At 33.0% G+C, this 18025-nt stretch overlaps 1 protein-coding gene across 2 annotated transcripts in view; it reads right to left on the bottom strand.

Moving 5' to 3' along the window:
* Positions 1-353: 353 nt before the first annotated feature.
* The window catches only part of POLR3G (RNA polymerase III subunit G), a 29858-nt gene continuing 12186 nt past the window's right edge, over positions 354-18025 (bottom strand). For both annotated transcript variants that reach the window (XM_012781493.3, XM_012781491.3), the window contains 5 exons: positions 15198-15254; positions 13549-13599; positions 9658-9740; positions 5628-5774; positions 354-2602 (listed from right to left, as the gene is read on the bottom strand). In XM_012781493.3, the coding sequence (XP_012636947.3) occupies positions 2516-2602; positions 5628-5774; positions 9658-9740; positions 13549-13599; positions 15198-15254 (425 nt within the window). In that variant the 3' untranslated portion in view covers positions 354-2515. The remainder of the gene's footprint in view (positions 2603-5627; positions 5775-9657; positions 9741-13548; positions 13600-15197; positions 15255-18025) is intronic.

Genomic DNA, 18025 nt, shown 5'->3' with positions numbered 1-18025 from the left:
AATATTATACTGTCTGCCAAATCTTGTTTGTTATCACAACTTTTTTCATAATCACATACCTAGAGTTTTGTTCATGGTAGAATTCAAGGAAATTTGATACAGGCATCTCTGTTCAATAAATACTAGGTAAAATCTGTTAACAAATCAGTTTTCTCTACCAAATAGATATATATTTAAGTTCAAAATAAAACATCTTAATATAAAACACAAGCACACAGTTTTGTAAGAATTTAATGTGTAAACACAGAAAAATAAACATAGGAACCAAACAGTTTTGCTTGTTACAGCAATTTTAAAGACATTTCCAAGTACATTTTATATATATATATATATATATATATATATATATATATATATATATATATGAATCTATGAGGCTATCTCTACAAAGTAACATTTAGCTTCCTGTAGAATAACTTCACAGTCTCAGATTTTAAGCCAGGATAATAAGATTCATGCTGGTAAAGCAATCTGTAGATACTGCCTGTTGTCACAATTAGTATACTTTAAAATTGTAAAAAGGTATTCCAAAGGGGGGAAGAATGTGCTTAAAGGAGATGGCTGGGGCTTCCCAGAGTAAACCCTTGCCCAAAGGGGCTGCCCTACTATGTGCAAGATTAAAATGGTCAGACAAATTAAAAGCTAGGAAAAGAAATACCTTTACCTTCAGTGTATTTGCCTGATTCAAGTGGTTATCCCCAAAGGAAATAAAACAGTAGAGGTGAGATTTCTAAGAACTACATGGCATTTATTTGCCTTTGGTACTAAAGTGAGAGAATAAAACATCTATGGTTAATCTCAAATGACAATCTCAAATGACAACTTTATAGGAGGTTTCTATTCTAAGTATAGTAGATTGATTCTTTAAAGTAGTAGACTTACTCATGTATAAGATGGGTCCTCACTCATCTTGAATTATTTGAGGAAGTATTGCCATTGAAAGTGGTCTTTTTCCTGAGAATGTCATGTTGTAAAACGGCACAAGACAATACAGATTATCTCCAATTTTCCCCACAAATAACAAGATGGGAAAATCAGATTACAATATATTTTGTGAGGAAAACATGTTTGTTTCTCAAAAGTGTATTTTCAGTTACTTTCCAAACTACAGTTTTTTAGTTTGGAAAGTTTTTTAATTTAAATTAAGAAATGATTGTTTCTGTAAGACAATGAATACATATGGTAAATTTTGGTTGGTGTTTAAACAATTTTTACAGGAAATTGTTTACAAGTGGAGAAACTAAGGCACAGAAACTTAATCAATCTCAGTTTCAAGGTTGAGTTTAATAGTACAAGTAGAAATAGAGTCTAGAACTCTGATTCCCAGGTTAGAGGGTCATGAGTGAAATCTGCCCAAAGGGGAAAAATAAAATTTCTTATTCTGGTGGATAATATTAACACATAATTTTTGAAATCTATAATATGAATTTCCTTGAAAATCTTTGGCATTTGTGAGAGTCTTTGTAGGCTGAGGTTTTTAGGTATTTTCCCCCCAAAATATAAAAAGGCAGGGGAGCTAGCTTTTAAGTTAAACAAAAAAGATTACTCTTAAGTTCAAAATGACCTGAGTTTATTCTACATGATTATATAAATCAATTGTACAGCTTATGAATACTCTGAAATAGAGGCTGCTACACCTCACAGAGTTCACACACATGCATTCTGCAATGATATTTATATGACCAGAACCTATTCCACTTATTCTATACTTATGTGAAGTACAAAAATAAGATGTCTCAGCCTAATTTTTCATAAGCCCAACTATCTGAAGAACTCAAACTTATTACAGTGGGATCATTAACTCATATACTGTATGGTACTAAGCCCCAAATTCAAGTATTTATAATATTCATCCCACATGAGTGTTTCTTTGTACTGGCTGAGATGTGAGCTGTGAAATTTATATAGCTCAGTTAGGCCTTTTTTCCCTGTATGTTTTTGATCACAAAACCTCTAATTTCATAAATTTGCACTTGTAAGAGCTCAAGTAGGTTTATGTAGTCATAATGTAGTAGTATAGAACATACCATGTAAAAGTAAAAAATAAAATTATTTTCAAGTTTTTTTGCTTTTAAAGTGCTCCATGTGCTATATTAAATCAATTTTCAGATTATAGAAATCCATGACTAATGACTAGTAATAGTTTTACAAAAGATCAGCAGTTAAAGAAGAATGATTTTTTCAAGTATGAATATACAGACTGAGATGCAAAAATTCTTTAGGCACATTCAAATCCAAATGGTACAAAAAGAAAAACCCAAAAAACCAACGACTAAAGCACCTAAGAGGGATAGCGGAGGTGTTTAGAAGGAATGTCAGAGTGTCAGAGACTAATTTGTAAGGTAACTGGTATGTAAACTCAAAGTGGTTCTGAGTGTTTAAGTAACAAATATTTGTCCAACAAAACAGGAACAAAAATAAAATACTCATTCCTTATCAGAAATAAAATAGAAAATAAGTCTGTCCAAATGCTCAGAAGTTGCATCATAGAAATATTTTTAGAGAAATTTCATGCCTAATAGGTTGCTTCATCCATGTTGTCATCACTGTCTGCGCCAAAATCATCTCCATCTTCAAAGTATGAGTTAATGTAGTCATTTTCCTAAACGAAATGATACATTTCTCCATAAACATTAAATGAATGATTAAAAGGAAATATACGAGGCTTGAAAGAAAAGTCTCTGCTCTTTTACCTGCTTAAAAAACATAATAGTTTTCATTCACGTCTACCTGTACTGCTTTCTTCCTCAAGACCACCACCTCCTACGATTCTCAGGCATCAGCTAGCTAAGAGAACATAAAGGGCTGCCCATTTCATCTTGGTAGCAAGATACATGTACTACCACATTACACCTTAGTGGGATAATACATAGTTCACTTTACAAAACCATTAAACATTTATTCCACCAAATGCAGGAGACACTCAAGAAACAAAGTGTTTACAGTAACATTCATTAAACCACAACGGAACTGAGGCTTTCAGTCACCAAGCATAATTGAGCATAAGTAGAGGGACTTTTGCATTCTATAAAAAAAAAAAGACTTCATGATACCAAACCAAATCTAGAGAATGCCCATATTATTAATACATCCTGTCTGGGGCCTCTCAGTTTCTTTTTCTCATGGCTAAGACTTTCAGCCTTGTGAATGCCTCAGAAGATATTTGTGCTTTCTACCAAGAATTCAAAAATCCCTTCTGGATATAAATTAAATTTAAGAGTTATTAACCAGTTGGAGTGTATCTGGATTCTGATTAGAAAAAATAAACTGACTTGAGACAATCACGAAAATTTTAACACTGCCTCCATATTTGATGATATTAAGGAATTTTATTTCATTGTATGAGATATAATAATGAGTGATGTTGTTAAAGATTCCTTATTTTTGACTCCATGGATGAAACAATATGATGCCTAGGATTTGCCTTACAATAATCCAAAGCAGATGGAAGGTAGAAGTGGGGGGTCGTGCAGGAATTGGGTATGAATGAGTGTTTGAAAGACTGGCTATAAATTGATTACTGTTAAAGCTAGGTGATAAGTCCATGGGTCTTTATTTTACTAGTCACTACATTTTTGTACATGATTGAAATATGCCATAATAAGAAATTAATATTCACATCTCTATTGTCTACAGTAAAAAAAAAATAATATTCTCAAAGGAAAGTCTCCTGAATATCAAACCTTATTATTTTCTTCAAGGTTTTCTTTTTTAATATCTGGATGGTGGGATTTTACAAATATATATAAATAATGCAAGGGTAATGTACATTATTCAGATAGTATTTCATTACTCTGTCTTCCCTAACTACTGTAAGTTTCTGCATCTAGATAAGACCCTTCCCAGCTCCAGAAAGTTGGCCTGGCTTCCATGGTGCTAAGAAATCCAGCAATGTCTACAAACCTGGCTAAAGCCAGGGACCTGGGAGAGGTGGCATGGTTGAGAGTTCAAATGAGGCCACCTTATAAATGAGACCTTGGCAGGGACATTGGTGTGGAAATATAAGCCAGCCAAGCTGTATATAAAAGTGGAAATGAATAAAGAAGGGATACTCAAGTATTTTAAATCAAGCATATGCCACTTGGGTTTTAGACATGAACATCTCCTCCAAGCATATTCAAATACCATGAAGCAGATTCCTTTCACTGATAAAAAAGAGAAGCAGGGGGGACACTGAGTTTGAAGGCAGAGAACATGAAATTAAGGGAGTTTCCTTGTGATGGCTTCATTTTCTGTATGAAAGTGCTATCACCTGATAAAATGAAAGAAAAGGTGGTAAAGAAGGGGGATTAAGAAGAAAGAAGATAATCTAAAATAATTGCTGTAGAAAACTAACTTAACAAGAGAAACAGAAAACATGTTAGCCAGAAAAATGGGGTGTTTAGTAGCATCAATTTTAGTGATTCCTCAGAAATGCTCAGATAGGCATGTTTGAAGGGAAAAAGAGGCAGACACAGTAGAACTAATCAAAGGTTTCTTTGGTCTAGAGTGTGTGCTGGGAGGACAAGAGTAATGGCAAGAATGAGCATGAAGGGTGTGCAAGGGTCTAGGTTCCTTAGAAAATAAAAGTAAGACAGGTATCCAATAAAGGGGAAAAAGGATCAGAAGTACTGACAGTCTCAATCATGTCAGAAAGCAATGGGAATAAAAAAGAATGATCTGAAAAGAAAGCTGGAGACAAATGTGATATATTTAATTTTAAATGTTTAGACTTAAAATTTGTGAGAATAAACAGAGAATATTCAGGAAAATTCTGAAAAAGAAGGGTAGCAGAGAAGACATGCCCTACAAATATGAATAATCAGAAGCTTCTATTAATTGGAACAGCTTAGTGTTGGTTCAGAAATAAATCAATGGAACAGAGTCCAGAAATACATCTAAGTAGATATGGGAATCTAATAGGTGATAAAGGAAAAAATTTCAAATTATAAGGAAAGCAAATTAGTTAACAAATGAAGTTGGCAGCTGGCTAGCCATTTGGAAACAGATATAAAATCAATATGTCTCCCTTTATATCAATGTAAATTTCAAAGGAATACAACATTTAATGTAAAATAATTAAAAGCACATAATAAAAATTTCATAGTTGAAGTAGTTTCAGGAGAAGCAAAGATGCAGAGTAAGGAATAAGAAGCTGGAATGGAGTGAAGACAAAAGTCACCAGAACAGAGAAGAAACTCTTGGTCACTGTGTTACATGTCTACAAAGTCCCAAAGGGGCTGTGACCAACAAAGTTACCCTGCTCAAAAAAACCTTGATTGATTCCAGGTTATTTTGAAATGCACCGTGTTTCTAAAAGTTGGAAACCCCAAATCCAAAACAGAGGCCTGACTCAGCCAGATACCTGAGGTTAAGTTATCAGTGTTCTCTGATAGTGTCCACATGCACTCTAGAATTGGGAACAGGGTGGCATTGCAGGGACTCCTCTCTAGAGTTATATGACTAAACCCTCCATCATCTTAATCGCTGACCTAAACTTTTATGTTGATAAATCTTAATTGCATTAATCTGATCAATTTCCTTAAGTCGTAGACTTCTATATACAAAGTTGCCTATATATCTACTCCTCATTAGATAATCCTTAGGCTTAATAACTTTGTTACCCTCCTCTCCCCATGGACTATTACCTCCTCTTGCTCTTCTTCATCATAGTCCTCCTGTTCTGCAGCATCATCATCATCATCGTCATCACCTTCTTTACTTTTCTCTTTGCTTCCTTCTTTCTCTTCATTTTCTTCATCTGATTTTTCACCATCACCTCGCCTTTCCAATTCCTGGTATAAGTAAGTTTCATTAATTTATATGGAAACCACTAGCCTTTGACCTTCCTGCCCAGCCTTAAAAGAATCCAGTTACCTATCACCTTCCTCCAATCCCACCTTACCACCACCTCCAGGCCACCCTCTAGGAACCTATGAGTCAACTCCAGAAATTAGGAATTCACTGTGTTATCATTACACTAGTATTTCCTTTGATTGTGTTACTTAATAGCTGGGTCTCAGATAATACTGGGGTTATCAGCCCTAATGCACAATGCTTTATTTTTATAATTTCTCTCCTACCTCCTTCTAAAATGTCTGAGGTGATTTAGAACTTTCAGAATGATATTTTGTTTTCCTTCTAACATAAAAGGAGAAAAAAGAATGTAATAGTAACCTTTCAATGTCTATGTTTTAAAGTAAGATCATTTAAAACTATTAATATCAAGTCATCCTGGAATAATTATCCTAGTTGCAGATTATCCATGTCTTTATCTCTTTTCTCACTCATTATTTACTTTCCATTACCAGAAATTTTTGCTTCTTAATATATCTGGCAGGTTGGGAAGAAAGAAAGAAATTAAAATTCAAATCACAATCAACACTATTAGAAACTCTAAAAGATAAGACAAAAGAGAAATGCAGAGTTAGAAAAGCTTTGGTTCCATGATGGGTCCACTTATCCACCCTGTTAAAATCATTATGACACCATCTCATAGTGTACAAACACATCTTTATATTTCTATTATGACCACCAACAATTTTTTTCATTTGCTAAAAAGTAATCTATTTTCATTAACTGTTACTATCTGTTCACTAAATTGCACTATGCTCAATGTTCATAAATGACAGAATTTTCTAAGTTTTCTAGGATGTGGGTATAGTAATAATTTCACATGTTAATATTCATAATTAAGGCGTAAGATTATGTTAGCTAAGATGTGATTATTCCTAAACAGTAATCAGAACACTAATTCATGAATCTGCAAATACTCTATTTGCTTTGTAGATTACATATGGGGAGAAAACATTTTGTGTCTGTGGTGGCTATATCTTAGCTAATCCTTTATTAGTTCTTAAATATTTATCTTTAAAAATCCTTTTAATTACATTCAAATTTGAATTTAAAGAAATCAAAGGCAATAGAGAAACTACATCAGATAGACTCAATTTCTCATCAAAATTCAAACTCCACGTTTTGTGTCTGCTTAACCCATTCATGCCGAATGTTGTGAGATGATTTATATTGATACTGACCTATATGTTGCCTTATATGATTTAATACTACAATACAATGTGTGCAATTTTTCCAACTGGCAATCCCTTTGGAAAACTGCAAGTAAACAAATAGTGTTCACAGATCTTTTGAAGCATCTATAATTAGATAGATACACATGTATATGATGCTATATTAATATGGTATTTTTTTCTTTTCTATTATAATCAGACAATGAAAAGACCTACGACTCAAAAGTTTGTGTAGTTGAAAGAGAATTATAGTACTATATGTATTTAACTCTGTGCAAGAGAGATATACCTGAAAAAAATCACCTATTAACATTATTTCATAATTTGCAAAATAATTATTTAAACCAGTTATGTAAAAATATTTTTTAAACATGGAATTCATTCCATGTTACATAGGGACTAGGAAGTCTACATTTCTCTTATTGCCACCTCAAATATCTTTAAATAAATAACCCCATCTTTATTTCTACCACATGGACCTAAATCAAACTCAGAAACTACTTAAATAGGTAGAGGAATAGCATATTTATGCAGCTTTCTTATAAAAAATGATCTCAGAGCCACACTGTCTCATGATTTCATTCCTTTTGTGTTGAAAGCTACTAGTTTCTGCTCTTCTACTTAGTATTCTCCATTTTTTCTTCTGTGAGATGAAACTTACCTAACCTTACTATTTTACAGATTTGTTTTAAGAATAAAATGAATAATATGATACAAAAACACTTTAGAAACAGTCCATTTATGTACAGAGAACTGTTCTACTAGTTTAAATATTATACAGTCAACCATATAGAGCCTCCTGTATGTCATGCAGAAATAACAAGCTCAAATATTAGTTTACTCATTATTGACACATTAAGCATGAGATTTGACCATATGTCACTTCCTCGCCATCCACAGATGTTCTATTATAATAAAAACTATAACTGCTTTTGCTGAAGAAATGAATGATAACAGAGTCATCTGGAAACAACTTTTGCTCTATTAAATCTGCTAACTCCTTGGGAATTCTAGATTTAAAATTCCAATTCTAATAGTGTATGCCCTGAAAAAGGTGTTTAAATGTAGGGAATAAGGAAACACAACTTGTTCTGAGGAGAAACCACACCCAATGGTCCAGGTCAATCTTCCTGACAGCACATGTCATCTTAGCCACTTTTCTCCAGGAAGCTTCAAGAACAGCCAGAACCTGTGTTCAATCCATACAAGTAGGCTAGTCCTGCATTCCAGCACAGTTAAACCTGACAGTTACCACTATTCCTTCATCAATCCTCTGGCCTTAATTTTCAGATATATTATTCCCAGCTCAAGTACCGGACAAAAAATAAAATAACAAAAATATGAGTTTCTGCCATCAAGTAGCTGTGCTAACTTGGCCAGGCAAATATTAATAAAAGTTTTAAAGCCTTGACTTCCTCATATATAAGTAAGGAATAATCCCCACCTCTCTTTGTTGTTAAGAACTCTTAAGGACATAATGGATATAAAGAGCTCAACAAAAAGCATGGCACAGAATAAACTGACAAGAAGTGTTGGCTGCTATCATGACCACCATCATCATCATCATCATCATCAATGCAAGATGATACGTGCATTGATAGTGACAGTAAATTGGTATTGCCTCCATGGAGAGCAATGTAGCAACAGTTAATAGTACACGTAACAACTGACCCAACAAATACTTTCTAGAAATCTACTCTACAAATGTAAAATCACATAATTAACACAAATTTATTGCAGCATCATTTATAATAGAGAAACACTAGATGAAACATAATGTCCATTGGTAGGGCATTAATTAAATAAATTATAGTTCATTCTTATAGTGCAGCCAAAGAAAGAATGAGGTAACTCTATTCACACTGATATGGACATCCCCAAGATATTTTGTTAAGTGACAAAATGAAAACACAGAAGAGTGTATAACATGCTAACTTTTGTCATTAAAAAAAATACCCCAAATCTGTATTTTCTATGCATGAAATATTTATGAAAAGATATATAAGAAACTGGTAACATTGGTTGTCCACAGGAAAAAAACTAAATGGCTGCAGACAAGAATGGAATGACGAATTTTCAGTGTATTAACCTTATGAATTTTGTATCTTCTTATTTTTGGAATATTTAAATAAGGAAAGATACAAAAATGAGTTCCATACAATAGAGTTTTCCCTCAATAGAGTCTTCTATAGGTAACATAAGACACAGGGGGGAAAAAAGCATTAAATAAATACATATATAATATATACACCAACAGAGGGAAAGATAAGAGGTTTTATAAAAGAATTACATATGTAATTCTTTTACATATGAGTTATATAAAAGAGTTTTGTAAAAGAGTTTTTCATGTTTCCTTCCCTCTGCATAATCCAAATACAAGAGTAAAGGGATACAGTGGAAAAGCAAGCAGGTGGCAGAAGGTGAGGCAAGTGGCCAAATGAGTGGCAAAGGACAGGATGGAACCTCCACCTCTCCCAGCTAACAAAGTTCAAACCTTCCTAACTAGCCTCTGTGCGAGGCTCACTTCTGCCAAACCCATATGTCATTAAAAAGGGAAAGAAGGCTGAGAGGTTGAAATAAGAAGGCAAAAGGAGGTATGACCTTTTATATTTTGTCAGTCCACTTTTGTAGTAAGAATTGAAAATCTTACCTCGATTTTTTTCAACACATCTGCAGTGTTAGTGAGAGGAGTGCCTTTGCCTGTATCTTTTGCCTGTATGGATTTTGGGCCTGCTGAAGTAAAACTACCAGTTAACACGTTTTCCTGTAATGGCAACTGTGTATTATATTTCCTTGTCTTTTCATACGCTGTTTCACATAGTGGTATGTCAGAGTAGGCAGTCACATAATTTCCAGAGCAAATTAATTTTCTCAAAGAATAAATAAAACAAATCATCACCTGTCACCAATTTCTCAGTGATGAGGAACAAATGACAGTCACTTATTAGTATAATTTATAAGACTGCAACCAGATATATTTTTACCAGTATTGAAAATCTGTACTGGTAATTAATATTAAGGCCAAAATTGCTAAAATGCTATCTCAGGTAGAAACATTAGGGTACAGGGAAAGGTTCCCACAAATCTATCTGCATTCACTTCCTAGTCACTGATGAGTGTACTTCACTTTAAGCAAAAAGCAATTTTACCAGGTTTGGAAAATTTTAAAAAAGTGCAGGAGAAATATGCACTTGCCAATGGTGAAAGAGATGAGAAAGAAGTCACATGCAGTGCAACACATAACTGTCTTTGAAATGATAAAAACAGTTAACCTAAACACACCCATCATGTGAATCTGAAAACTCAAAGCATATAAATGAAATACAATGTTTTAATAGCTTTTGGATATATAAATTTTTTTAACTCATATAAAAAAATACTGCATTTTGAGGCTCTTCTGAAACTGCAGGGTCTAGAAAAACTGCAGGTCTTATTTCACATATAGCTTCTGCCAGTGAGTTACCAAAGCACTATGATACACTACCAAATTGTCCTATTGTGATCAGAAACTATTACAGTTCTTTCCAAAATCAAACTAAATACCTAGAAATTTAGGTAAGAGGAAAATACAGCTCAGAAAGATGTAATTTTGTTAAAGATTAACATTTAACCTACAGAAGAAGAAATTTTTAGTTTGTGGTGGATGACCCGTAACTGATGGAATTACAATGTACTGTGATATACCAGACTGCCCCTTGGACAGTTACTGAGCTGAGAGCTGCCAAACATAGATTAGTGAGGTTTTGCTCAAACAAAAGTAACCCATTAGATTTAACGATGGTAACTTTCTCTGATCCCCCTGAGGGCAAAGACTGTTTAATGTGGACTGTAGCACATAAAACAAAGCATCATATATGAACAAGACCTCAATACATCACTACTGTTTTGATGCCAAAAACAGTAGTGAAGAATATATTTTATTCACATCATGAAATTTTTTTCTCTGTGGACTTTTTATCAAGCTCCTTAATTTCATAACACGTAAGTCTGTTAATTGGATACTACAGAATATGGTCAGGTAAATAAACTTACTAAAATTTACTAAATTTTTAGCTAAAAAGGTCAGTTGAAGACTCAGTCAAGTCCATTCAGCATTCTTTGCTACTTATCATTCTGGTTTTACACATTGTCTATCTTTATATGTATAATCAGGGGAGAAGTGTCAAATTATCAAAATTGATGAGAGTTGTTTTAACCTTAAAATTTTAAGATGCACTTTTTGCATCTTTAGCCGAATATCTGCATATATGTGATTTTTTTGTTTGTTTCTTTCAACACCTGCCTACAGCTGGTTCTTCAAGAAACAACCCATCTCCAACCTTTGACTCTCCGTATTGTTTACATTTATGTAAATCAATGGAGGCCATCTCAACAAACGAGAAAGAACAGGCTTTTATCAGAAACAAAACACAAAAATTACACAATATACAATAAAAAACATTAGGGCAGAATGGAAAAAGAAAGTTCTGTTGTTGTTTTGTTTCTAACAAATAGCAATCCTGATGCACTGGAAGATTTTACCAATGATTAATGTGTGGAGAGTGGTACATGGGATATATTTGAAAACATAATGCTTCCAGAATTAATACATTCTTTTTAGCTTTAAAGTCAGCTACAGATCTGTGATCCCCTAGGATATGACCAATATCATTCATGTACATGCATTTTATTATGAAAATAATGCATTTACCCAATACAAAACAACCGTATAAAAGAGATAAACTGTCATATCTCAAAATATTCTATATTCAAGCTACATATTATATACTATACCTTTAAAATAAAATACTTCCACATTAAATGTATATGTACAAACTTAAATTGTATATGTACTTCAAATATGTGCATTTTATTGCATATCAATTATACCTCAATAAAGCTGTTAAAAGGGGGAGTGGGAATTTTTTCTTGCTAACCCCATTCTTCTTAACCTTTCTGGATACTTCCTCTCTCTTCATTCTTCACAGCAAAATTCTCTAAAGACTTATCTATGCTAGCTGTCTCCATTTCCTAAACTTCTATATACTGTTTAACCCATTCTGATCTGGATTCTACTTCCACAAATCTTTTTAAAAGCTCTCACTGAAGTCACCAATTATTGACATGTCAAAAATTTAACATTTTTCAATCTTCATCTTACTTGATCTCTCAGCAGCACTGCTGACGGCCTTCTCAAATACTCTTCCCTTGTGAATACTCCTGCTTCTGTAACTACACTCTTCTGGTTCTCCTCCTTCCTCTCTCTTAATACTTCCTTGCTTGGCTGATTCAATCTCCTCTACCAGCCCATTACATATTGGCATTCCTCCAAGCTTAGGCTGGGGCCCTCCTTTCTTTTTTTTTGAGACAGAGTCTTGCTTTGTTGCCCAGGCTAGAGTGAGTGCCGTGGCGTCAGCCTAGCTCACAGCAACCGCAAACTCCTGGGCTCGAGCAATCCTACTGCCTCAGCCTTCTGAGTAGCTGGGACCACAGGCATGCGCCACCATGTCTGGCTAATTTTATATATATATATATATATATATTAGTTGGCCAATTAATTTCTTTCTATTTTTTATAGTACAGACGGGGTCTCGCTCAGGCTGGTTTTGAACTCCTGACCTTGAGCAATCCGCCCGCCTCAGCCTCCCAGAGTGCTAGGATTACAGGTGTGAGCCACCTCACCCGGCCCCCTCCTTTCTTCTAATTCTCTAATTCCACCCTAGACAGTCTCACCCTTTCTCATGGCTTCAATGTTCGAATCTCTGCCGATGACTACCATCTCCATTTTGAGGTCCTTTCCCAGTATCCAACAATATATTCAACATTTCTATTTGTAAATCTCAAAGGAATCCTAAATACCCTTAAACTGAACTCATGATTTTCCCTGACAAACCTGGTCTTTCTCTAATTTCCCTCATCCCACCTCATTCTAATAAATTCTTAGTAATCCTTCAAGCTTAACTCCAATTCCAGTCCTCAAAGAACCCCTCCTAGACCTCCTAATAAGGACAATGTTTTTGCTTAATGTTTTTACTGCATGTGGCTGCAAGCTCCCTGAGAGCAAGGATTATTCCCACTTTGCCCACTGTTTTATTCCTCTCAGCGCAGTGTCTGACAATAGTAGATAGGCAACTATTTACTTAATGGAATTACTAAAGAAAAATAAAATGTAAACATTCACTTTGCTATTTTTCTATACAATATAAAGCTCTATTATGCCAGTTTCCCAATTTTAAAATGTTTTAATTAATAACTTAGAATGTGGCAAGTGTAATCATAAGAAATTTGCACATATGCAAATAAAACGATCTACATAATTGAAAAGTCTTTCCTAGTACATCCACAATTCCATAATTAAAGAAAGGACAACTAAACAAGCAAACAAAAAACCTTAAAAATCAACAGAAAACTCCAAGCTTCAGCAAAATAATCAAAATGCCAAAATATTTTAAGAAAAAGCATTCAGAACAGTGAGCATAACTTCAGCTTGCCATTTCCATATTAATAAAATGTAAGCAATAACCTTTTCCTACCTGAATTACTATTACATTATTCAATGTACCTTTTTTGCATTTTTTCCTTGGCATCAACTCTCTTGGAAGTCTTCTCCAATCTATGTGTATAAAGGAAAAATATAAAAATTGCAGATTCCTCTAGGAATCAGTGGCACTGGATATAACTATTTAAGGAACACAAAGACAGTTGTCCAACCAATGACAATAACATGTCTTAGTATCTGACTGTATGCATTCAGCCTGAAATATAATAAAATATAATGGTGATATATATTTCCTCTTATAAAGAAAATCAGTTCATTAAAATAGCTTTGAAATAGCACTATAAAATTTGTTAAGAACAAAATCTTACAGTAATTCTTCATGGGTGTTAGGAGTATAACTGTTTTTCTTATTTATTTATTTGACTATTTTGTATTTTGTAAGTTTTCTATAGTTGATAGGTATTTCTTTTGTAATAAAGAATTTTTTTCTCAAAAGTTAAAGTATGAGACCACAATCGTACCCAGGCAAAATGAAACATTTCTAATAACTATCTGAAAACTTAAAGATTGAAAATATAAGTAGCTGTGGAGAAATAAATTCCCTCGAATAAATTTGTGTGTACTACCCAAAGAATTCCTCTAATTTTTCACTTTCTTCTAATTTTTAAGCAGTTAAGCAGAAAATTGAAGCAACATAAAATTAGATTAAAAAATACTGCCTGCTCAATAAAGAAATTTCAGTGCATTTGTACAAAACATTTTAATCTCCATTTTACCTGAACTAATAAATTTTGTTTTGAATATATTTTAGTTTTTATAAACTACTCATTGAAGATTATAGAAGATTATGAGAGAGTATGTAAAGAGAATCATTTGGGAGATTAATGAAGAAGAATAAAATGAAAGAACTAAGAGTGTTCCCAGGTGTTCCCAAGCTTATCAATGATCAACAATGAAAAGACAGAGTACTATAACCTGTGAAAGAGAGAATGCTGTTAATATCATTTATGCTTTTACAAAAGGGCAGTTTCTATAAAATATCAAAGATAAAAACATAAAAGGAAAGTGGTCAATTAAAAAATGAGACCTGGGTTCTAATATGACTGCTATTTTTTATTTACAAAATGAATAAGCTGGATGAGACTGCTGTAGCCCTTCTACCTTGTCCATATTGAAGGTAAAATGCTGAAAACAAAACTCTCTTAGGTATGGTTCTGTTAAAAAGGCATCTTTAACAACTAAAAATAGTCCATGTCTGTTTGAAAAAAAGGAAGATCCATGAGCTTGGCTTATCATTATCCTTAAAATATTCCTAAAACTAGATTTTTTACTTTCTCCTCAGAAGCTCTAAAATCACTTAGGAGCTAACAAGTAAGTGCTTTTTGGTACTAGCAATTAAAATCGTGACGGTGGCTAATGAAACCAGAAAGCTTAAAAGGATTTGGCAAGTCCTATTTCTATAAAAAACGTATTTTAAGAACTTCCACAAAAATACTCAACTCTTCCTTGTTAAAGTGTAAAAATCTTTTCATTTTGTTTCCCAAAGATTGACATTACTAACTAATTACAAGAAAATAACCAGATTTGGTTTTCCTATGGTGAAAATATAATAGAAAACATCCTAAAAATATATATAGGGTAAAGAAAATATATATATGGGGTAGGGTGATAGCCTTTAAGAGGTATTTTTATATTGTCTGTTGTGTAATTACCTGGTATCCATTCTTCTTTGTAGACCTTCATATATCTTTTACTATACCTTTCAATATCTAGAAGAAAAAAGAACAAAGAATTCATTAGGAAAATCAAGAAGAAACCTGAACTTAAGCTATTCCTTTAAGATAACTGAAACATCTCTTATTTCACACACAGGTAGTTTTCTACATTTGTACATCATGTGTTCCTGAGCACATACTGGAAAGTTCAATGAGAATGACATGCTTAAGAAGGTGGCAAGCAGCAGCTGGGCATGATAGGCTGGGGGTGAGCAAAGACATAAACCCTGATTATGGTTCTCAGAACCCGACAACCTGACTCACCTGTGAGAATATTCACAAAAGCCCAGAGTCAGATCATGAAGTCACTTGCATACAAGGGCAGGGAGGAACAAATAGTAAGAGCTGCTCAAAAAGAAACTCAAAACTTAAAATTAAAACTGGGTCTCATGGACCCCGATGATAGAGAGAGAATTAATAAGCCAAATTCCATTTATTCAATAACAGACTTTGTGGCCAAATTGCAGGTAAATGTGCAATTTCCATTAAGCTTTTGAAGTTCCAAAAATGCCTTAGAGAACCATCACCACTCTCACACCATCACGTCTGAGGATCCTGTGGTTCAGGAGCCTGAGCTGGAAACTCTATGTTCCCTATAGAGATCTCTATATTCTCTTCTGGCTAAAATTCATTAAAATAACATTCACAGGTGTTTTTCCTTTGTTGTAAAATAATAAAGTCATTATACAGAAAAGACTCAAAATGTCTACAATTCTACCTGAAAATATTATAAACAAACTTTGAAGACATCACAACATGAAATAGGTTTATTCCATGATAGATCTCAATGCCCTGAGCCACCAGCCACTTGACTATCAGGAAGTCTTGAGATCTCCCACCCTAATTCTTTGTCCTAGTCTCTAATGACTTAGTTCTTCACAGTAATACACAAATCTCTTTTTCCTAAAGCACACAGGTGACAAGTGATAGTAGAAGGCTGATGAAGGTGCAGTCATGCAACACTACTATTTGGAATATGGTTCCCTCTGATTTGGGGGTATTTCTGTTCAGTCTGGACAACTGTTTTTCATTCATAGTGTGTATATTATATAAATATGTATGTGTATATATACACCTACACACACATCATATATACCTATATACACATATAAATGTATATATTTTATTAAAAACCTGTATTTTCAACATTAGGTTTTTTTTTTAATATACTGCCTCAGGAAAGAAGTAAAAATGAGGATTTCAAGGAAAATGTATTTGTATCATTTAGAGAATTCTATGCAAGAGTTTTCTCCTGAAAAAACAAAAGCAAAAGATCCCTTATATTTTTAAATACTTTATCGCATAGTTATCAAAGATAAAGTACCCCCTTGATCCAAGTACAAGCCAACTACTCCCACAAATCAACAACAAAATTATGTTCTTAATGTCACTGTCTAAAAGACTCAAATAAATGCTTTAATGACTTGATACACTTTTAAATTAGACATTGCTTTAATAACAGTGCATTCAAGTAAGTAAAACTGTCCCATAATCTAGAGAAAAGACCAATTTTAAAAGGACTAAAGTATACTCTGCACTATTATTTTTTCTAGTAAGAATATTTATTAGTTCATTTGATCTTTTAAAAAATCTTTAAAATGACAGCTTTCATTTTTAAGCTCAGATGAAAGCATATAACATAATGATAGTTAAAAAATTCAGTATTTTTGAGATAAAATCTCTCTCATCAAACCATTATATAACTTCAAGGAGCTATGTTTGTAAAATTAAATGAACTTGTATAAAATGTCTTATAATCATAATATGTAAGATCACTACAGAAGACTTCCTTTTTTTGACTCTGCCAATTCTAAGTCTTTTAGAGAGAGAAAAATGGAACTGGAATGCACTTTTAGTACTAATGGAATGAGATGATACTATATGAATTTCTCATGTTTTAATGATGTTGTTTTGAGAACTCAAAGATGATATTGATCTCTTTAATTTCAACACTCAAGGGCAGAAACTAAAAATCAATATGGTTCTACTGTTCTAAACAGCTACTTAGGAATAGTTTCCCTTCCTATAAAACCACTTCCCACTTCCAGTCTGAGACTGCCAAGCCTTCTCCAACTATAATTTCTTCTCAATATATATATTATACTTATATATATCTCCAATGAATATATATTTTATATTTCATATCATATCATATACATATATGGTAAACCAAAAAGTCAAGGCTTTAAAAAATTTTAACCTAAATATTAAACAATCAGAGACATGCATAAAGATGTATGTAAAATAATAGTAATCATGGCATTATACATATGAGCAAAAAACTGGAAATAATCTTAAGCCTAATAGCAGGGAATTAGTTACAATCAATAATGTTATATCCATACAATGAAACACCAAAGGTATTAAAATTTGTATTTTCCAAGAATCATAAGGTTATGTAAACATGCTAATATGCCATAGAGAAAAAAAATGAAGATACAAAATAATATGAATTCAATTTTATAAAGAGAATACACACAAAAGAGGAAAAAATCTAGAATATATAATAAAATACTAGTCATTCTTTAGACACAGCATGGGTAATTTTTACTTTTTAAAAATATTCCTGTTTTTCATAATTTTCACTGAACATATAAAACTTCTATTGTGAAAGCCACTTTTAAAAATAAAATATCACAAAGTTTTAAGTATTTTTTCTGTTAAATCAACATAAATATATTTTTTAAGATAGTTGATCAATTCTGATTGGATCAAATCAATCAGCATTCAATGATCACGTAACTTATGCTTAAACATCTGAACAA

The sequence above is a fragment of the Microcebus murinus genome, chromosome 11, assembly GCF_040939455.1.
Source record: "Microcebus murinus isolate Inina chromosome 11, M.murinus_Inina_mat1.0, whole genome shotgun sequence".
NCBI classification, from domain to species: domain Eukaryota; kingdom Metazoa; phylum Chordata; class Mammalia; order Primates; family Cheirogaleidae; genus Microcebus; species Microcebus murinus.
Note: the sequence above shows the minus strand (reverse complement) of the source record. Positions and strands in the feature narration are given on the sequence as shown.